At 40.9% G+C, this 23,128-nt stretch overlaps 1 protein-coding gene across 16 annotated transcripts in view; it reads right to left on the bottom strand.

The window, feature by feature from the left end:
• The window catches only part of LOC122557714 (liprin-beta-2-like), a 275,346-nt gene that overhangs the window by 18,125 nt on the left and 234,093 nt on the right, over positions 1-23,128 (bottom strand). For 12 of the 16 annotated variants that reach the window (XM_043705608.2, XM_087996379.1, XM_043705609.2 and 9 more), the window contains 10 exons: positions 22,084-22,144; positions 21,105-21,143; positions 17,104-17,272; positions 13,595-13,627; positions 10,181-10,322; positions 7,746-7,874; positions 6,169-6,319; positions 5,740-5,851; positions 2,413-2,501; positions 1,307-1,429 (listed from right to left, as the gene is read on the bottom strand). In XM_043705608.2, coding sequence (XP_043561543.2) covers positions 1,307-1,429; positions 2,413-2,501; positions 5,740-5,851; positions 6,169-6,319; positions 7,746-7,874; positions 10,181-10,322; positions 13,595-13,627; positions 17,104-17,272; positions 21,105-21,143; positions 22,084-22,144 — 1,048 coding nt within the window. The remainder of the gene's footprint in view (positions 1-1,306; positions 1,430-2,412; positions 2,502-5,739; positions 5,852-6,168; positions 6,320-7,745; positions 7,875-10,180; positions 10,323-13,594; positions 13,628-17,103; positions 17,273-21,104; positions 21,144-22,083; positions 22,145-23,128) is intronic. The other 4 variants (XM_087996383.1, XM_087996382.1, XM_087996385.1 and 1 more) reach the window with 4 other exon arrangements.

The following is a 23,128-nucleotide window of genomic DNA, read 5'->3' as shown; positions in this document are numbered from 1 at the left end:
GGGAGGGGGGAGGGTTGAGTCAGAGGGAATGCTGGTGCAGGAGAAGAGAATAGTACAAGAAAGTCTGATGTCACCTCAGCTAGCACGCACACATTATCCCACAGACATCCTCACAAAGCACAGATTTTAGCTGTGGCTTGAGGAATACTGGTGTGACCTTGTATATTTTTCTTAGAAGTAGTAGCTGTGGATCTTTTACAATCATCTGAAAAGGTCAGATAGGGGCCTTGGTTTAGTGTTGCATTTGAAAGATTTATTAATTTTTCTTTATTTTTTGTTCATGAGTTATGGGTTTTGTTAGCTAAGCCAGTATTTATTCCTGATCCCTAATCACCCAATGAGAACCATGACCATGAGAACCTTTTTCCACGTATGGAGTCAGCTATTACGAGGGGGCATAGCTTTAAAATTAAGGGGTGGTAGGTATAGGACTGATGTTAGGGGTAGATTCTTTACTCAGCGAGTCGTAAGTTCATGGAATGCCCTGCCAGTAGCAGTGGTAGACTCTCCCTCTTTATGGGCATTTAAACGGGCATTAGATAGACATATGGAGGATAGTGGGCCAGTGTAGGTTAGGTGGGCTTGGATCGGCGCAACATCGAGGGCCAAAGGGCTGGTACTGCGCTGTATTTTTCTATGTTCTAATGGCTAGTTAAGTGTGGTTCAGACTGGATAAGGATGGCAGATACCCTTTCCTAAAGGACATGAGTGAACCAGATGGGTTTTTACAACAATAGGTGATCACCATTAAGCCAGCACTTTAATCCTGATTTTTAATAAATTCAAATTGTACCATTTATCATGATGGGATTCAAATCCTGTCCCCAGAGCATTGGCCTGTGGTTCTGGATTACCAGTCCAATGAAATTAGCACAACATCACTGCATCCCCAAGAAAACGACACTTGACAGTGCAGCTCTCCCTAACTACTGGACTGGAGTATCAGCTCTAGATTTTATTTTCAAGTCTCTGGAATGGAACTCAGAACCCTTCGGCTTCCAAGACAGAGGTGAGATCCCTATCTGCTGACCACAGCTGTGTGAAGTATGGTGAGGAATGAGGGAGAATGCAAAGAGGAAACCTTGGTCTGAATGGATAAGAGGCCTCTTTGGAATTGGACAAGATTGTATTTGAAGTGGATGAGATGACCAGACAGCTTTCAGAGCTGGTACGACATTCTCCCAACCAGATGGTTCTGCTATAGCTAGATGATGCCTCTCACAAAAGGACCAGAGATGAAACCCACCCTCCATGTTTCAGTTGACAGCTAGTGCAACTCACCAACAATTAAGGGAAGCACACTCACCTCATCAGAAGGCCTACGTCGAAGGCAGTTAGGATGGAACTTATTGGCGTGTAGTACGTGAATTGCACACTTAATACTAAGATGATGCAGCTGACTGGTAACCTTTAGAAATAGGAGGTCATTCTGCAAAAGAAAGCGAACACACTTCTTGAACATATCAGGAACACTCCTACCTGAAACTTACTAATATGGGCAGTATTTGGTCAACTGGTCCTCTATCCCGCTTGTTGTGTGTTCTAAGGAACCAGTTCCACAATAGCTCATTGCCAATACACTCTACTCCAGCACTGTGTTATGATTCAAGACCGACTGTGACATGTGCTTCCAGTGGAAGTTAGTTTTAATCTTTTCTCCACTGTTATTAGTATTTTAGTTAAAAATCGTGAAACACCATGGACTGGGACAAGCTTGTGCTTCCAAATAAACCTGTTGGACTATAACCTGGTGTTGTGAGACTTTTAATTTTGTCCACCCCAGTCCAACACCAACATCCCCACCTCATGGTATTTTAGAGTTGACCTGTCTATATACTTGTATTTAAAGGTGATATGACAAGTTGAAAAGCCTATTAACAGTAGACAGGACCCTCTGCTTTACAGAAAAGACTGTATGCACAAAAGGAAGGATGTTATACTCAACCTCCAAGTCACAAGGTGGGTTGACACAGTGCCCAATTCTGGGCTTCACAGTATAGGAAAAATATGAAAGTCTCAGAGTAGGCAGAAGAGATGTATTAGAATGTTACTAAAGATGAAGTGTTGCATTATCTGGAGAGTTTGATGAAAATGGGGCTGTTCTCCTTGGGGAAGTGGAGATTTAATTGGTATTTGAAATTAAGAATAATTTTAATACAGTTTTTAAAAAGCTGATTCTGGCATCAAGATTAATGATAACATGACAAAGAATTCTCTTCATTGGCAAAAGAACCAGAGGGAAGATGTGAAGAAATGTTTCTACAATGAATTGTTGTGACATTGTCAAGTGATGCTTTCAAGGAGCATAGCTGTAAATTGACTGACTCTTGAAGATATATTTTCAAGAAGCTTAGATTCCTCTTTATAATTTGATCATCATAGATTTCTAATTGCACGAGTGAGGTAACTCACCACAGTCAAGTATTGAAGGACTCTCCCATCCACCCTGGCTTCATTGAACTGGTCTTTGTATTGAGGTAAGCCTATGTCATCAAGCCAACCTGAGAACATCACAAGAGATGGTGTGAAAGAAGATCAATACAGTTCAAATACCAGCAACACACAAACCAGACACTCTGCTCCCTTGCACTGTTCCTTTTACCACTTCCTCATGTGTACTTATTTTAATCAACATGCTCAAATGTGTATCATTACACATGCCTGGACAGACATGGACCCAAGGACACGATCATCTTGCAACTTTTACCCTCTCACCTTCTCTTTCCTTCTTTCCCTTCTCTGCTGCTGATACATAGTTTATTGTAAGTTGTTTCACTCCCAGCTCCAAGAAATATCAACAGCTTGAAGCGCCAATGCTTTTTCTCTTTCCGTAAGTGCTGTCAGGTTTGCTGACTATTTCCAGTATATTCTGTTTTCATTCAACAGCTGCACACTAAGTTTTATTTTCCGCCCACACAACGAATTCATCTAGCCAAACCACCAACATTTTCAAAGTTACACCTTACTTCAGACACACCAGAATCTGTGCAAATCAATCCTGTTTGAGCTTGGCCTCCATGAATTGCTGAGGTCAGTGTTCAAGTTTTTTTTAGCGGAACCAATAGCCTCACCCAGTGTAATGGTTCATGTAATTAAAACACGACTCAGAGGAATAGCCACAAAAATAGGTGGGGGCAGTCCTGAAACTCCTGAGTTGATATGGGTAATATTAAACAGCTTCTCAAAATGACTTCTCTGTCCTTTATTTAATTTTGCTCAAATGAGTGTGTATATCAAGAGAAGCGATTCAATGCATTATTTACCATAGCCACGAAGACACATTTAACCTGGAGATATAATAAATTAAAGAACAGCACAGGTTTGATGGACTCAAAGATGAAAGAAATATCAAAAGAAATGTTTTGACTTCGACATCGGAGAGAATATAGGCATTCACAAGGAGAGGGAGTGGCTGGAACAAATAGCATTGGTGCATTTCAGGGTAAGCTAGACAAGCATTTGGGGAGAAAGTAATACGGAGGCAGCACTAATTGAGGAAGGATGGAGGAGGTTCAAGTACAGCATAAATGCTGGCATAGACTGGTTGTGCCAAATGGCCTGTTGCTGTGCTGTATATCCTGTGTAATAGTCCCACTTAGTAACATTCATTCATTCTAATGCAATCTGCTCCTATTTCTGGAACTAGCACAAAATCTCATGAAGTTTAAGCATAAATTACATCCAGCATAAATTCAGTTTCTAGTTCAAAACATATCTTGCTGGAAACTAGCCCAGATGACAAAACTTGCTATATCCCCAGACTGAATTGATCGCCATGAGAAGCTTTCATTGATTACACTCATTTGTACACATTCAAGATATCCCAAAACTAAGATTCTTTTGCATGCAAAGAGACAAATTGATCCATTTTAAAAAAGCTTTTAAACCAAAATCTTTTAACTTTACGAATTTAGTGACCATGTTCTAACCTAACATAAACATTTGCGTTTCAAAGACATAGTAATCTGGTTTAAGAATTGACACAGGTGGAAGAGTGATTCAGCAATTGATATAAATTTTTTGTGTGATCACCCCATGAGCTGTATTCATCAAATCGCACCTCTTCCTCTTAGGGAGAAAGGTATTGAAGGGTATGAGGTGAAATCGGGAACGTGGCATTGAGTTCAATGATCAGCCATGTTTTTATTAAACTGGAGAGGGTGCAGAGAAGATTTACCAAGATATGCCTGGGACTGGAGGGCTCAAGTTGTAAGGAAGGTTGGAAAAGCAGGGACTTTTTTCAAATTGGAGTGTAGAAATTTGAGGGGTCACCTTTCAGGTTTAAAAAAATCAAGGTGAATGGCAAAGGTCTTTTCCCTAGGGTAGGGGAGTTCAAACTTAGAGAGTCTTACTTTAAGGTGAGAGGAGAAAGATTTAAAAGGGAACAGAGAGAGAACGTTTTCACACAGAGGATGGTTCATATGTGGAATAAACTGCCAGAGGAAGTGGTAGATGCAGGTATAGTTACAACATTTAAAAGACATTTGGACAGGTATATGAACAGGAAAGATTTAGAGGGATATGGGCCAAATGAGGCAAGTGGGACTTGGTTTAATTTGGGAAACTTGGCCAGCATGGACGAGTTGGACTGAAGGGTCTGTGTCTGTGCTATGTGATTCTCTGATCATATTGAATTGTGGAGCAGACTCAAAGGGCTGAATGGCCTCCTCCTGTTCCTAAATTCCATAGTTTTCTATACACCAAGCACCACTCTTAAATATATCATGGCATGTTGTTTAACACATTTTATTTTCTACTTATTACAGTCCAAAATGTTTTTTGGGAAACACTAGCTCATGGCAGATGCATTCGGGACCATGCAAACCAGCCTGAGCTGAAACTCAAGAATGACCATACTTTTCAAGCCCTTTCATTGCATTAAAGAACACTTTTTCTGCCTATTGCAAGTGCTGGCTTTCGTAGGACAATTTTGCCAGTTGCACTCCTCTGCTGTTTACCCAAACTCATTCCATGGCTTCTCCTTTCGGTGCCTATCTGATTTTGTTTTGAAAGCCTTAATTGAACCTGCCTATAACACACACCCGAGGCAGTGCATTCCAGATCTTAAACATTCACTGCTTAAAGGATATCCTCATGTTACCTGCGATTCTTAACGACTTTAAAAACAAAAGTCCTGTTTCTTAGCCTTCGCTCCAGTGGGTAGTTTTCTATATTGACTCTGACTAAACTTCATGATTTTGAACATCACTGGGAAAAAAAGCACTCCTCTATCCCTTTTTAAAACTCTTTAAACTTTTCAGGGGCAGCACGGTGGCTCAGAGGTTAGCACTGCTGCCTCACAGCACCAGGGTCCCAGGTTTGATTCCAACCTCTGGCGATTGTCTGTGTGGCATTTGCACATCCTCCCCATGTCTGTGTGGGTTCCTCCGGGTGCTCCGGTTCCCTCCCACAGTCTAAAGATGTGCAGGCCATGGTAAATTGCCCATAGTGTTAGGTGCATTAGTCAGAGGGAAGTAGGTCACTCCTCGGAGGGGACTAGTTGGGCCGAAGGGCCTGTTTCCACACTGTAGGGAATCTAATCTACCCCTGATTGTCCCCAAATGATCCACATGAACGGAAAGTCCCACACCCCTGAAAACATTCTCACAAACTATTTGTGCCCCCTCTAAAGCCCTCATACTTAGGGCAAAATTTGCAACAGGATTACTGATCATACCCCAAACAATTTGGCCAGTGAACCTTTCGCAAACATTGTTCCCTCACAGGAAGCGTACGTACGTGTGACCCAGATATGGTCCAACTTCCCTGCACTGTCATTCTGTCCATTACTGACAGTCTTCTGCAGCACTTGGATTTTCTTCCTGTGCAATGGATGCTTAATACCAAGCTCCTGCATCCAAAAATATGAAAATAAAATCATATCAAAACAGCAAAAGAACTAATGTGCATATATATATATATATAATGCCATGTATGACATCAGCACCTCCCAAAGCAATTTTTGTGCATGCTATTTATAGGAGCAGAGCTGTGGATTTTGTTGTGTGCACTGAAATGCCAGAGAGGCCCTTCATTTACTGTTTTATCTGACAGCTGGCACCAACATAGCAACACTTTTTCAGTACTGACCTTCTGAACCGGGGTGCCGTTTTATGAAATAAAGTTAGGATCCCTGAAATTCATTACAGATAACGGATTTCAACTTACCTTCTCAAGTTCCTGAGGTGTTGCCGATAACAGTGTCTGCCCAGAAGTGATCCACTGCCTGGCCAAAGCCACATACTGACTAAGCCCACCGTCCTGGAGCCAAGTGCAAATCTGTTCAGTTGTCCATTGAGAGAAGGGTGCACTTGGGTCTCTGGGGGGAAAAAAATATAGTGTTGTCAGAAGCTTTTGAGGAAGTATAACACAAAAATGAAATATTCTGACACTGAACCAGGCTATTCTCACTTTTACAAAGCAAGTGAAGATGTCCGATATACTTTGTTACTCGCAGGTCTAACCAATTAATGGTACTTCACAATAGCTCACTCTTGGCCAGGAAGCAAATATCATCCACAAATTCTGTGTACACTGTGCAATTTCCCAAGTGAAGTGTCTGACAGGGATGCACATTTTCCTGTCTAATATTTGGAAAATAGGATTAGACCTCTGCCTTCTTTCTTTTTGGGCTGTAGCTCACATTGAAATACATAAAACCTACAGCAAAGTAAGAGACAATTTGGCACAAGGCCAAATATATTACAACTACAATGTAACATTTGCCTACCCTTTTTATTGCCTTTTAAAAGAATTCAGTAGGTTACCAAGCAAGATCTTAACTTTTGAAATTCACGTTGACAGTTCGTAATATAATTTTGCTCTGTGTTTCTCAGCGAGGTTTATGATGATTTGTAGCTCAAGTTGAGGTTCTGGATGTAGGTTTGCTTGCTGAGCTGGAAGGTTCATTTCCAGACGTTTCATCACCCTACTAGGTAACATCTTCAGTGGGCCTCAGGCAAACCACTGCTGATAATGTCTGCTTTGTATTTATATGTTTGGGTTGCTTCGGGTTGGTGTTGTCACTTCCTATGGAGATGTCGTTTCCTGTTCTTTTTCTCAGGGGTGTGGTAGATAGGGTCTAACGCGATATGTTTGTTGACAGAGTTCCAGTTGGAATGCCATGCTTTAGGAATTATCGTGTGTGTCTCTGTTTGGCTGTCCTAGGATGGATGTATTGTCCCAGTGGAAGTGGTGTCCTCCCTCATCCGTATGTAAGGATATTAATGAGACCGGGTCATGTAGTGTTGTGGCTAGCTGGTGTTCATGTATCCTGGTGGCTAGTTTTCTGCCTGTTTGTCCAATGTAGTGTTTGTTACAGTCCTTGCACACTATTTTGTAAATGACAGTAGTTTTGCTTGTTGTCTGTATAGGGTCTTTCAAGTTCATTAGCTGCTGTCTTAGTGTGTTGGTGGGTTTGTGGGCTACCACGATACCAAGGGATCGGAGTAGTCTGGCAGTCACTTCCAAGATGTCTTTGACATAGGGGAGAGTGACTAAGGTGTCTGGACGTGTTTTGTCTGCTTGTTTGGGTTTGTTGCTGAGAAATCGGTGGACTGTGTTCATTGTTTCTCAGTTATACTGTTCCTAATACCTACCTTAAACTAACTTATCTATGGTTCTCTGATCACTTTACATTACCCATAATATACAGCCTTCTCGTCCCATAATTGAAATCAGCCCAATCACCCAATCTGTGCTGGTATCTACATTGTCAAAGCCATGCAGCTTGTAGACCCACTCACATCCTTGGGCTTGACAACTCTTTAGACCTTGTCAAACAGGGTCCTGCTGTTGCTCGTAAGCCGCCTCTTCGGAATTCTGAAGTGCCCTCGTCATCATCTTGAAGCGAAGATGAATTGGTTCTTCTAATTCTGGGGTGAGAAAGGAGAAAGAGCAGGAGAGAAAAAAAGACCATGCTGTAGTATTTACTTGGAGAACAGTAAAATTGAACAACACAAGACAGCTTCTGTTTGTATGACATTTCTGATCTCTACTTATTTATATTACAGAAGTGGTTTTCCATTGTTGGGCCTATAACAGCTTAGTTCTTGCTGGAAAAAGACATTTCATTGAATGCTCTTGTCAGATGAAAGGCTCCTCACACCTTTTTGCTCAATTTATCATTTTTCAAAAAAAAAACTTGCTGGGTGTGCAGGTTGATTAAGAACATTGTAATAACCAGGACGTTTGGAACTGGGCTGAGGAGTGGCAGGCGGAATTTAATTTAGATAAATGCAAGGTGTTGCGTTCTGGTAAGATGAACAAGGGCAGGACTTACACAATTAATCATGGGGCCCCGAGCAGTGTTATAGAACAGCTGGATCCAGTGGCTTAAGTACATATTTCACCAGAAGTTGCATCACAGGTAGACAGAATAGTAAAGGTCAAGTTTGGCGTGCTTGCCTTCATTGCTCCGACCATTGAGTATAGACGTAGGGTCATCATGTTGCAATTGTACAGAATATTGGTGATGCCACTTTTGGAGTACTGTGTACAGTTCAGATCGCCCTGCTATAGGAAGGATATTAAATTTAAGAGGGTTCAGAAAGGATTTACAAGGATGTTACTGGGACTGTACAGTTCGAGTTATAAGGAGAGACTGGATAAGCTGGGACCTTTACCCCACTAGAGGGCAGGAGGTTGAGGGGTCACCTTATAAAGGTTTATAAAATCATGGGGTGCATAGATAAGGTGAATAGCAAAGTTCTTTTCTCGAGGGTCAGGAAGTTCAAAGCTAGAGGGCATATTTTAAGGAGAAAGATTTACAAGGCACTTGAGTGGTAACGGTTTCATATTAAGGGTGGTTCATATATGGAATGAACTGCCAGAGGAAGTAGTAGACACAGGTACTGTTATAACATTTAAAAGACATTTGGACAGGTACAAGAATAGGAAAGGTTAAGGAAAATATGGGCCAAGCACAAGCAAATGGGACTTGTTTAGTTTGAGAAACTTGGTCAGTATGGACGAGTTGGATCGAAGGATTTGTTTCTGTTCTGCAAGACTGAGATCTTCAGTTCACCTTCTTAAGCAATGTGATTTACAGATTGAGAAAGTTTAGAAGAACCTTAGAGAAGAGAAGGGTGAAGTAGAATCAAAACCGATTTAGAAAGAGAAAAATTACAGGATAAAGAAAATCAAAGAGAATGATAAAAGAGAAAATAAAATAAAAGCATTTTAAAGAACCTTCAATAGCCATTTCCTACCTGCAGAAATGAGAGAAAATAGTTTAAACTGCTCCTTTTCTGAGATGTTCTGCCATTATGAAAGTAGCCAGATAAATACATTTCTTTTAAAATCAAGCAGCCAATCAAGGCATGACAACACACAAATCTAACAAAAAGTTGGAATTGTAATCTGTGACAACATGGCCATTTAAACTGGATAATAAATTCTCGGGAATTAAACCTCTCGGTTTAAGCCCACTCTGTGCTGCACTGGGAAGTCAGCCTTTATTACTGTTCAAGTCCTAGTAAAATGCAATAACCTAAAGTATCATGTAACCTATCAACTATTAACCTAAGGAAACATTGGTGTTCAGTTGAATTGCATTCCTCTCCCCGTGGATCTAGAGGTGGGAAAGGGTCAGTAGAGGACAAATCTTTCAGGTAATTGTCAAAATAAAACAAAAGTTTTTTTTTTAAAAAAAATGCAGTATATAACTACGATCTGCAATGAGTTGCCTGAAGGGGGAGAGGTACAAGATATATTTTAAGTATTTATTCAATTTCCTTTTTAAAAGGAAACTATTGCTAACTAATGATAATAAAGCAGGGCAACTGGCACTAATCAGGTACCGCTTTCAAAGAAGCATCAAACAGTATGGGCTGAATGGCCTTCTGTGCTGTACACTTCTTGCTGAGCATTGCTCTAACTAGGTGCCTTTCTCTATTCACCCTAGCAATGCAATAACATCCACTATCACAGCCAAAATTATTTGTATTCTAGGAATAGCCAACACAGTCATATCAGGAGCACACCCCGCGTACTGTAGATGCCAAACCACTTGATATTTGCTTTGAAAGAATTGTTAATAAGCAAGCATAATTAATCGTGTGCGCTATAATTTACACCTTATTGTGAAGGCAGGGAGAGGTTCCCTGTAATCAGGGAGCGAAAGCTACATGCATTGGTCAAACTGCAACCAACAGAAACACTTCGAGCTCAGATGACTCACCTTCCGAGGAATTTCTTGAGGCCTTTGGTACTCTTTTTGCTCTCGGGGGTAATTGAAGGAAACTGATCAGTGTCAGTGGCTGAGGACAGAGGTGAAAGATTGGGCGAACTAAAGGTGGAGTCAACACTTCTCTCAGTCTCTCCTAAACAGGAAAACATTGAGTGAAAAACAAGCATAGCCAAATGCAATGTGGAATTAATTTACTTTCTGTCTAAACAGCCATTCTGTCACCATGTCCAGTACCACTTGAGTCATAAAACAGCAGTGAGATTATAGCACCTGAAATTATTGGGTGCAAATATAATGATTCCTCACTACAATACTCTGCTGACAGTAGTGTCTGCTGTAGCTAGTGGACAGCAGTCTCACCTCGGACTCAGAGGGCCGTGGATTTCAATCCCACCACAGACTGGAGCACATGATCATCCAGGTGGACTTCTCTGGGAGCAAGCAAATAAGGGCAGGTGAGTAGAAAAGGGTGGATGTGCGCAGGGGTGATGGCTGGTGCTGAGACCAGTGAAGGTAAGGGTTTGATGATGAGTAGTCAGTTTGCTTCAAAACCACCTTCCCTCCCAAAAATAAAGGTCGCTGTCATGTACACCCACCCATGCAGCAACTTGCAATTCTCTCCCATCAGGACCCAATCCCATGTTTGCCCATACAGCTGTCCAATCTGTTGCCAGAGCTGCCAGAAATGCACCAGGGTGCACCCCCACCCCCAGACTCCAGCCTGAGACAGCAGCTGTTGAATTTGACTTCCAGGGTCAGTGTGGCAGCCAAAAGAATTGCTAGCCGAGAACTCTTCCCTTACTAACATCTGTCTTCTCACCCCCACGCTCATACAGAGTTGGATATTTCACCCATCTCCCTCACATGGATACCTCCCCCAACTCTCTCAGGAACCTGTCAGAGTTAGTGGAGCTGGTAAAGTCCAGTGGGCCCTGCTCTTCTTCAACATGTAACGTGATAGGACTGGACTGGGCACATACAGGGTGAATACGCGTGGATGGCAGTGACCAGGCAATGACAAAAAGAGGAGAAATTAAACAGCATCTGGGAAATGGAAGAGGAGAACAAATTCCAGGACAGTCCACCTGGTTAATTGCTTTCAGTTTCATACTGAGTGCCACACAGTCCATTTTTTCGCTGAGATGTTAAACCTCTCACGTGGTTTGCAAGTTTGGTGGACAGACACAGTTATTTAAAATTCCCATAACTGGCCAGTACGTGGAAACCTACAAGACGGATACCAGTTAAAATGTGATCTAAAATTGCCAGCTGCCATAACATTGTAAAGAATCACAACTATCTCGCACTTACATAAGTGACTTGTCATAAAACATCTTTAACATAAATCATTCTAAGGTACTTCACAGCTATGTTATGAAACAAAATACAACACTGACCCCATAATGAGACAATAGGGCCGACGACCAAAAGCTTGGTCAACAAGTTTGAGGAAGAAACTTTAGGAAGAGATAGAAAGATGTAGGAATGTAGGAGGGAACCCCAGAGCTTAGGGCCACAGGCAGTGGCTACTGGTGAAGTGATTGAAGTTAAAGAGGCACAAGAGGCCAGAATTAGGACAGCAAAGATTTTCAGAGCGTTAAGACTGGAGGTAATTGCAGAGACAGGGAGGGTGCAATGTCATGAAGGAATTTGAAAACAAGGGTGTGAATTTAAATGTTGAGTGCCAAAGGAACTCAAGAATGCAAAGGTGATGTATGAACAGGATGGTTCAACTCAGGATACTTAGCAGCACAGTTTTAGTTAACTGTAAAAGTAACCACCCAATCTAATCCCATCCTCCTTCTGATACCCTATACTCTTTTGCATCTTAACCAGTCCAATACCAAACTCTTTAATATCTGACCCAATATAATCTTACTCTTGCTTTAAAATCCCATTGAAATGAATCCAACTCTTTATATCTTTTAATATGACATCCAGGCTAATTCTACTCCCCTTTCTATTTAATATCATATCCAGTCTAACCTCAGTCCCATCATTCCCTTTAACTTTTAATATCCCTCCTAATTTAATTCTACCCATATCCTTGAAAAGTTTTGAAAGCAGCTGTGGTTGTCAATTCTTTGGAAAATCACAGCCACTTGTGTGCTTTAGAAACAGCTCACAGTATGAAATAAAAGCCAACATCAGCAACCCATCTAAATGGGGGAGCTGTTGTATTGCAGTGGTCTTGGCCAACATGAATACTTGGAACAGAAAAGAGCACATTTGGTTTCAAATATCTGGAAATCTGCCTGTGTACTCACCAGAACGGCAGATAAATTAATATTGGTGAGTTACTTGCTGGTCAACATCCAAGCTGGCAAAGCGGTGGCTTCTTATATCTCCTAAATGCCACGTGTATCTGAACAAGAAAGCACCGATCTACACCTGACAGGTTGGGCAGATACTCTGCAACAGACTTATTGCCTGGGCTACGTCCACCACTAACTGTCGTTGGTTCCTCTTTCTCTTCCTACCCAAGCTCCAGCAAAAACCAAACCCCAGTCATTCTGTTCCAGTAATTCACTGGTATATAGAGAGATGGCCACTGCATTTGTGTAATATCTCTGACATAGGAAAGTGTCTGTGCGCTTGACAGGAGTTAAAAATCACAAACACCAGGTTATAGTACAACAATTTTGTTTGGAAGTACAGGCTTTTGGAGTGCTGCTCCATCATCGGGTACCTGATGAAGAAGCAGTGCTCCGAAAGCCTGTAATTCCAAATAAACCCATTGGACTATAACCTGGTGTTGTGTGACTTTGAACTTTGTACGCACCAGTCCAGCACTGGCACCTTGACATCATGGCTTAACAGGAGTGTAATCACAAAAATAACCACCATCACCCCAATAAAGACATGAGAGTAAATGACCAATTGCTTGGTCATAAAGGTATATTTTTAAAGATCATCTTAAAAAGGAGAACAGATAGGGACATTTAGGGAGGGATTGCAGAGGAAATCAAGCTGGTTGATAGCCTGGCCAGCAAGTGAGTGGAAAATGCAGTGGATAACAGTGGCCAGTTTTGGAGGAGTAGATGATAGCAGGGCTGAAGGAAATTACAGGCAGTGTGAGGAACACATGGGGGATTGGAAACTGAAGATGAGCAAGTTAAAACAGGCATTTGGGGACTAAGAGCCAATGTGGGTCAATGACAGGACTGGTCAGTGAACATGACCTGGCACATGTTAGGGTATGAACACAACTGTATTCAACTTATATAGCAGGAGGCCCTTCAGCCCATTGTTTCCATGCTTGTCATCAAATGCCCATACATTTTAATCTCCATTGCAGACACCAGCTTGACAATTATTCTGACAGAAGTGCTACATTTTACATTGACCTGAAAACAAAAAGCAGAAACCTCTTGTGTAATGCATTGTGGTCATACAGTACAGTACCTAAAGTTGGAGCACTGGCGCTCCTGTTGCGATCTTCAACCATCCCGAAAAGTAGCAAGTCACGTGGAGAGAAAGGAAGATTTGCCGCAGAGAGGAAGAGTTAAAAAGATGACAAAAACAAACAGAAGCAGCAAAACCCATGCAAAACAAAAGAAAACAAGCTGCAATAGGGTCAGTAAATCACAGGGCTAAAACATCTACAACTGAAGCCCAGTAACAGCAAAAGGATAGTCAGTTCGGTACATGGATTCACTTCTGGCCAATTAAACTTCAATTCCAACCAGGAATAAAACATCTTTAATTAACAATTTTGCACTTTTAATTGTAATGCGTTTATCAATGTCACAAATTCAATGTGGTAGAAAAATAAAGTGCCTGTGGTGAACACACGTTTGTTCTGACCTCTAGTACTAAGAGAGGTTTGAGACACTCACTCGACTGCACTACCCAGTAACCAGAGCTTGCAACTAGACTGTGACAATGAGCATAGTAAATGAAGGGAGAAATGTTGATTTGACAATATACAATAGTAGATGCCGACAGTGCACTGTGACAGAAAAACCATGACATCATGTTGATGGGCAGGAAGTGCATACCACATACCAGGCAATGCACAGTCTATGATAATATCCCATTTACCAGGAGGCTTGGCATTCCTTTTTCCAACAGTCTGATGGGCAGAAATCAAATCTATTCATGACAATATTTGTGCAAGGTTTGAGAATAGATTACATTTTTTCTAAGCATTTTGAACACGTTGATGCATTCAGGTTGATTTAGGTCAATGTGGAAGTTCTTTTTTGGGAGATTAAAGATTTTAAAAATTCAGTGTTTACCAATAATTTTAACAGTAGGTCAGGCTGCAGTGGTGTACTGTTTTTTTTTCTGATTAGGAATCCAAGAGCCTGGACTAGTAATCATGAGAATGAGTGTTCAAAAATTGTATTGTGGCAGTTTGTGAAATGTAATAGTCTTATAAAATTAAGAAGCTGGTTTCAATGGAAGTCACCATAAAAAAGTAATCAAATTCACTACACATGGGTGTCACTGATAACGCCAACATTTATTCTCCATCCCCGACTAGCCTAGTGAAGGTGGTGGTAAACTAATCTTCTTGAATACAAGTAACTGTCTTGCTATAGCATTTAAGAGGGCAGTCTGTTCATTTGGAAAAACACAAATCAGATCATGCAAGGAAGACAGTTTTCCATTCCAAAATGATATTCTTGCAAATGAAACGAACTGCTATCCTTACCTGGTCTGGATCAATACATATCTTTTATGCCATATCAAGATAGTTGAACTTTGGATAACAAGGGATGATGGACAATAGATGCAGGCTTTGCCAGTAACATATTCTGAAAATGAATGAAATATAATACCTGCCAAATTCTGTCATGGAAATTACTTGAAGTTCTGCAATTTCTAACTATTTTAACTGTTAACTGATTTTTAATCAGACAGTAGAGTTTTGTCTTTTCTATTTTACCTCATGGAAACCCTGAATTAGAGATCTGACTAATGACAGAAATTAATGTGCTGTGGTCATACAATACAGTACCTAATGTTGGAGCACTGGCACTCCTATTGCGATCTTCAACTAGCTGTACTGTATGACCACAACGTATTAATTTCTGTCATTAGTCAGATCCCTAATTCAGGCTTTCCAAAGGTGGAAAAAAAAACTACTGTCCAGTTAAAAATCAGTTAACAGATAAAATAGTTAGAAATCACAGAACTTCATCCAGCAAAATTGAATCTTCTCTCAAAGTTGTTCATTTAAACAATTAAACAGGAACATATGAATTCAGAGTTGGCCATTCTGCCTCTCAAGCCTGCTCTACTGTTCAATAAGATTTTGTCTGATCGGATTGTGGCTTCACCTACATCTGCCAACCTTTGACTCCCTTGTTAGTCAAGAGTCTATATGCACTCCTGCCTTAAAAATGTTTAATGACCTTCCTCCACTGTTCTGTTGGGATGAGTTCCAAAGACTCACAATTCTGAGAGAAAAAGAAACTCCCATTTCCATTGTAAATGGGAGACCACTTATTTTTAAAATTGTGTCTCATGGTTTGAGCTTTAATATCAGAAGTGCCAAATCTAGAGCCAACAATATGAAACCCAAGACCAGAAACAATTAAAGAAACATTGGGTTATTCTGTCACCATACAGTAGTGATTGTTAGCACAAAATCCACCAAACCTGACCCACATTTGGTCATTTTTAAAACGTGTGTCAACATTTTCTTTTTAAAAGCCTTAAAGTAGTTGTCAATAAAATTCCATCCTCTATTTGGCTGTGCCAAATTGGGCATAAATTTGAGTTTCCCAATGGAATAAACTGATTAATTTTCGTTCCAACTAGTTTGAAGATAGACACCTCAAGCTCTGGAAACAGGTCTAGGCCATTTCACCACCTGATTGATGGGAAATTATGGATTGATAATTTTGTAGTATGGAATAAAGGGACATGCATAGTTTAGAAAGGTTTTGTGATAAAATGAGGGATGATGATGAAACAATTAATCTAAAACACACAGACACACCAGAGTTTTGGTTCTATGCATTCTTCACAGCAATGAAAATCAGTCATGGTTTGCAGAGTGTATGATCTGTCCTACTGAACTACTGAAGATGCAAATTTACCACAGGATATCACAGCACCAAAAGGAGGCTATTTGGCCCACTGTTTCTGTGGTAATTTTATAAAACATATACCTCACTCATCCCCATTTACCCCACAATTGCCCAATAAGCAATTTTTCTTTCCAAGAAATTATGTTTGCAACTTGTAAAACCTACTACAAATTGTGTTTCTCTCCTGCCAGGATATTTCAGTACCTTCTTGGAGTCCTCCACAAATGTGAAGAACAAGCTTCTTTTATTAAATCTTAAGGTGGTAGTTCTTCAGATAGGAACAAACTACTGAAGATGCTGGAATCTGTACTGAAAACAGCAAATGCTGGAGATCACAGGGGTCAGGTAGCATCCATAGCGAGAGAGCAATAAACTTGAAACATTAGCTTGCTCTCTCCATGGATGCTGCCTGACCTGCTGTGATCTCCAGCATTTGTTATTTTCAAGGTAGTTTGTCAGTTGCTTTTGAAATGTACAGCTACTATTTTTAAAGAGATTCACTTTGCATGCCAATCCCCTTCAGCACAACTGACATGCAAAACTTGTTCGGTCAACAACTCATTGGGACATCTGCAAACAGCTGCACACACAGCAGTCATTGTTATTTAATGAATTGATCAAGTGTTTTCTGCTTCTACTGAACACACACCACTCAATGCCCATTCATTGTCCCTCTCCAGCCTCAGAGAATGCATAAAACGCTGAGCTCTCCAGGGCTGGAGTCATAACTGGCCAGTTTCTGAGCTGCATTGTGAGCAATTTTAGGATATCCTTTCCAAAAGGACAAGTGCAGGCATGATAGGCCAACTACCTCCCTCCTATAGTGCAAACATCTACAAACACGGATGCGAGTTTTACAATGATACATACTCAGATTGACGGAGGCGTTTTCAGAGTCTACCGGGCTCACGGGTGGTGTGTTTGGGACAGTAGTCACCCTCTGCTTTGGTGGGAACTGTTCGGAGTTGTCCTGGTGATTAGACTGCGAAAGTTTTCCTGGAAGGGTCTGGTATTTGCTGTTACTCGGGTAAGGCTTGTTCTATCATGTAAAGACAACAGACGTCTAAATGAATATGAACCATTATGAAGATGCATACAAAGCTGACTTGGTCCATCAAGATTACCCACTATGTCTTACTATGACCAAGGATCAATAGGCAAAAAAAAACTTTGGAACACACTTTACTGATCCGCCAACCAGTTCATAAAATTACAAGGACCAAGTGCTATCTGTCAGAACAATTACTTTCCATACGATTCAATCTGTGCTTCAGTTATGAACCAATGCAGATCCCTCATGATAATCTGCTAGATGGTGAAGCTCCAGAATACTGTGAGCCAACTGTCATCGAGTCATCGAGATGCAGAGCACGGAAACAGACCCTTCGGTCCATGCTGACCAGATATCCTAAATTAATGTAGTCCCATTTGCCAGCATTTGGCCCATATCCCTTGAAACCTTTGCTATTCATATTTCCATCCAGATGGTTTTTAAATGTTGTAATTGTACTAGCCTCCACCTGTTCCTCTGGCAACTCATTCCATACATGCACCACCCTCTACATGAAAAAGTTGCCTCTTAGGTCCTTTTTAAATCTTTCCCCTCTTACCTATGCCCTTTAGTTCTGGACTTTGCCACCTCAGGAAAAAAAAACTCATCTATTTACCTTATCCATGCCCCTCGTGATTTTATAAACCTCTATGAGGTCACCCCTCAGCCTTCCACTTGCAAAAACATTAGGTGGTCAGTTGTGGTGAAGGTTGGCTTTCTAGATTTCCAGCCCTTTGGAATTTCCAGGTCATTGGAGTTAATAGATAAACCACAGGTGACAGCCAGGATCTTATTTTTCAAATGGGATTGGGATCTCCCTTCTGGCTCCGTATAGTAACCCTATACAAAGCTCAAGAGAATACACAAATAGCCATGATTAAACATTACATTTACAGGCCAGATGCCTCTCAATTATTTAAGGAGCCCATTGTCCATTTTAGGGGCCTATCTAGAATACCTGAAAACAATTTCATAGTGGGATGAACATTGCTAATTTGGTAGACTTTGGCTCCCAGGAGAATAGGTGTAATCAAAACCAATTGTTACCGTTTGCAGTCCTTCAAATCACAGAAGCTAAGATGGTGGTGATTAACACGTTGCAGGTTTAGCCTCATACCCTGCTAAGTGGCTCAGGGATGATTCTTAACTGTGCCTCTATGTCACTAGGAGGAAGCTAAATTGCTGAGATGGAGAGGAGGGAATGGTGCAACTCTCACCCCTTGAGGTCATGGCCAGAGACTGGATCCGGAACATGTTCCATCTCCTAATAGAGGACTGTGTAAATAAAGCAACTCAAGAAACACACACACACACACACACACACACACACAGCATTTCTCCCCACTGTCTTGGAACAACATTTACACCTCAACCAACATGAGTAAAAAGTAGGAAACTATTCTGGTCATTATCACGTTGTTGCTTGAAGGAACCGGATGGAAAATTGGTTGCTGACAAGTTTAAAATGTTTCACTGGCTGTACAGCATCTTGGAATGGCCTTGGGTAGTACAACATGATACAGGAATACAGTTCTTTCTCCTTTTTTATAGGTGCCTTAATTCTTTAACCACTTGCAACTTCCACATCTAACCACAAGAAACATAAGAACAAAGATTAGTATCAGTTATACTGCCCCTCAAGCCTACTCTGCCATTTAATATGTTTATGATTGAAGTTCAAATTTAACTCAGGCTGTCCCCTCACCCTGAGATTATAACCCCCCAAGATCCAGAACATCCTCTTGGCAGCAAAAATGCAATCAGACCAAAATGCACCTTAACTATGAATGTTGTGGGACTATACTCTGCAACAAATTATCTGCTTTCTTGCACATTATAACGATGACAATATTTCAATACAGTTATTATTGGAAGTACTGGAGGACAGAGTCATAGAGATGTACAGCACGGAAACAGACTCTTCGGTCCAACTCGACCATGCTGACCAGATATCCCAACCCAATCTAGTCCCACCTGCCAGCACCCAGCCTATATCCCTCCAAACCCTTCCTATTTATATACCCATCCACATGCCTTTTAAATGTTGCAGATGTACCAGCCTCCACCACTTCCTCTGGCAGCTTATTCCACACACGCACAACCCTCTGTGTGAAAACGATGCCCCTTAGGTCTCATTTATATCTTTCCCCTCTCACCCTAAACCTATGCTCTCTCGTTCTGGACTCCCCCACCACAGGGATTTTATAAACCTCTAAGGTCACACCTCAGCCTCTGATACTCCAGGGAAAATAGCCTAGACTATACAACCTCTCCCTATAGCTCAAATCCTCTAATCCTGGCAACATCCTTGTAAATCTTTTCTGAACCCTTTCAAGTTTCACAACATCTTTCCGATAGGAAGGAGACCAGAATTGCTTGCAATATTCCAAAAGTGGCCTAACCAATGTCCTGTACAGCTGCAACATGATCTCCCAACTCCTGTACTCCATACTCTGATCAATAAAGGAAAGCATACCAAATGCCTTCTTCACTATCCTATCTACCTGCGACTCTACATTCAAGGAGCTACGAACCTACACTTCAAGGTCTCTTTGTTCAGCAACACTTCCTAGGACCTTCCCATTAGGTGTATAAGCCCTGCTAAGATTTGCTTTCCCAAAATGGAGTACCTCACATTTATCTAAATTAAACTCCATCTGCCACTCCTCAGCCCATTGGCCCATCTGATTAAGATCCTGTTGTAATCTGACGTAACCCTCTTCGCTGTCCACTACACCTTGACAATTTTGGTGTCATCTGCAAACTTACTAACTGTACCTCTTATGCTCGCATCCAAATCATTTATGTAAATGACAAAAAGTAGAGGACCCAGCATCGATCCTTGTGGCACTCCACTGGTCTCAGGCCTCCAGTCTGAAAAACAACCCTCCATCACCATCCTCTGTCTTCTACCTTTGAGCCAGTTCTGTAACCAAATGGCTAGTTATTCCTGTATCCCATGAGATCTAACCTTGCTAACCAGTCTCCCATGGGAAACATTGTCGAGCGCCTTACTGAAGTCCATATAAATCACGTCTACCGTTCTGCCCTCATCAATCCTCTTTGTTACTTCTTCAAAAAAAAAACTCAATCAAGTTTGTGAGATATGATTTCCCAAGCACAAAGCCATGTTGACTATCCCTAATCAGTCCTTGCCTTTCCAAATACATGTACATCCTGTCCCTCAGGATTCCCAATCTTTTTTCCATGCATTCTGAAAAGATTCTCATAACCACAACATCCCTGTAGGTGGACAAACTTACTGAACTAGTGATCCATGGACCTAAATCCACCGAAAATATCTGAGTTTGAAATCTAATCAGATCGTTGTAAAAATCCAACTGATCGACTAACACACCTTAAAGAGAATAAATTCCCATCCTTTCCTGGTGTGGTCTAAACATGACCTCCGTCCTATACCAAATTTGTTGAATCTTAGCAGCCCTTATTTACATTAAAAACTGCTTTTAGTGGTCCATGCCAAAGGCTCACCACCACATTACCAGGATTAGAGATGGTCAATAATCATCTTAGATAATAGGCCCACATCCCGAGGATAAAGTGAGGACCGGAACAAGGACTTTGTCAGAAAAAGTCAGTTTTTAGAAAAGACAGAAATAAATTAATTCTGCATTAAAATATTCCAGATGTTTAATTAGGGGAGGCGGGGCACTAACCATCAAGTTTGGAATGCTACTTTCAAAACTCACTTTTCCATAAAATGTGCACACATATAGACAATGAAGTGAAAGAACAATAATACATCAGCAAAAAGAAGTGGAACCAGTGGAAGTTAGAGGTTAAGTAAATGAGTTAATACCTCAGAATGTGCAGACTCTTCATTTTCCAAGACTGAGAGCTGTTGATATGCAGGAAGGGAGAAAGGCAAGAGCATGGATTGATGAAAAAAATTAATATTGACATCTTGTTAGTATACACAGATAGCTTTACTGCACAAAACTGGAATAAACATTGATACAAATGACATCAGTTTTGAATGCTGTTGGAAATGGAGGATCTGATGCTATGAGCAATATTTGAGTAAATGGGTGGTGTACCAACACAGATTCCAAAGAATCACAGCCAAGGGAAATGCAATATCATCAAGTTCTTTTGGAGAATTGAGTTTTGGATCTCTCACCACTTTTCATGGAAGACTGTTTCCTGATTTTACTCCAGAATGCTCCAGCTCTTATTTCAAGATTATAGGAACATAGGAACAGGAGTAAGCTATTCATTTCCTCAAGCCTCTTCTGCCATTCAATGAAATCATGGATGATCTGTGGCCAAACTCCAACACTTGCCTCTGGTCTATATCCCTTGATACCTTTGCTTAACAGAAATGATTTATCTTGGACTTAAAATAAACAACTGATTTAGCAGCAACCGGTGTTTGTGGAAGAGCATTCATGAACAGCCTTGCCCTAATTTTTAGACTAAGCGTGCATCATCTAAACATTTTATTGTGGATACAGGCCCCGTTTCCCGAGATTTGACCACAAAAATCTATACTGAGGCTCCCAGTGCAGTATTGTGGGATAAATCAATCAATCAGTTGAAGCATAAACTGAAGCCATGTTTGCTCTCAATGCTCTAATGACCTAGTCTGAGTTCTTTAGGTACTGCTTTAAAATGTCACCTTTTTATTCCAGGTCTTGTGTTCTCATCACTATTACATAAGATGCACCTTTTACGTTTAAGCATCCCGGAAGATGCTTTGACAGGGAAGACAGAGCTGAACTCAAGACTATTTTGCAAACCTATAATAGTCCATTAGTGTGAATAGCCAATGCTCTAACCTTCTCAGTTTGCCCACTGTTCAGCTCATCTAAGCTGGCTGAGGTCTGTCGTGGTTGTATCCTGTGGGATTTAAAAAAGAAACACAAATGTGCAGGAAGTACAAATAAATTGATCTAGGACTCTACATACTGCAAGAGTCCAAATGAAAACCCTTCACAGATCTGGATAAATAGCAAAGTAAGCCTGATAAAAAACAAATTGTTGCAAGATGCTAGAAATCTGAACACAAAACTGAAAATGTGAAAATCTCAGCTGTTCAGAATTATTTATTTTATTCATTCATGTGATGGGTGTATCACTGACTGGGCCAACATTTAACGCCTGGAACTAGTTTCCCTTGAGGTGAGGTGGTGATCTGCCTTACTGAACTGCTAAAGTCCATTTGCAGTAGGTAGTCTCACAATGGTGTCTGTCTTGTCTGACCCAGAGATGTTGAAGTAATGGTAATATATTTCCATGTCAGGATGAGGAGTGGGTTGGAGGAGAACCTGTATATGGAGGTATTTCCAGGAATCTGCTGCCCTCGTCCTTCCAGATGGAAGAGCTTTGTGGATCACAAGCATTGATACTCCTCTCTTAATCCTTTGCATGTCTGACTCCTCCTTTAAGACATTTGCTAAAGTCTCCCTCTGATCAAGATGATTTTGATTGCCAGCAACAGCATTTGGTTGAACAATCAAAGTACCTTCAGATGTTTCAATGACTTTCCTGTTGTGTATTTAATTGTGTGTATTGGACTGTCACTTTAATAATACAATCATGTGACAATCTCAGCCATTTTGGAGGGGAACGGTTTAGCTTAGCTTGCTGCATTTTAGAGTAAACACCTTAATAAATCCCCTACCTCATTAAAAATTGTGGCCCTCAATGCAGATCTCAGAGGCACTTTGAAAAAGAGGAAAAGATAGGTACAGTCTGTGTGAATAACAAAAATAATTTAAGAGAAGCTCCACCTGAAGGAACAGGCATGAATACCCTACATGGAGGAAAATGTTGAGCCAGGAGTATAGAAACACCCTCACAAATAGTTTGTTTTAAATTGGA

This window comes from Chiloscyllium plagiosum, unplaced genomic scaffold (genome assembly GCF_037043375.1).
Source record: "Chiloscyllium plagiosum isolate Xiang-an unplaced genomic scaffold, Cpla_swu_hap1 HiC_scaffold_18, whole genome shotgun sequence".
Lineage (NCBI taxonomy): Eukaryota > Metazoa > Chordata > Chondrichthyes > Orectolobiformes > Hemiscylliidae > Chiloscyllium > Chiloscyllium plagiosum.
The sequence above is the reverse complement of the archived record's forward strand: the minus strand, read 5'-3'. Positions and strand labels throughout refer to the sequence as shown.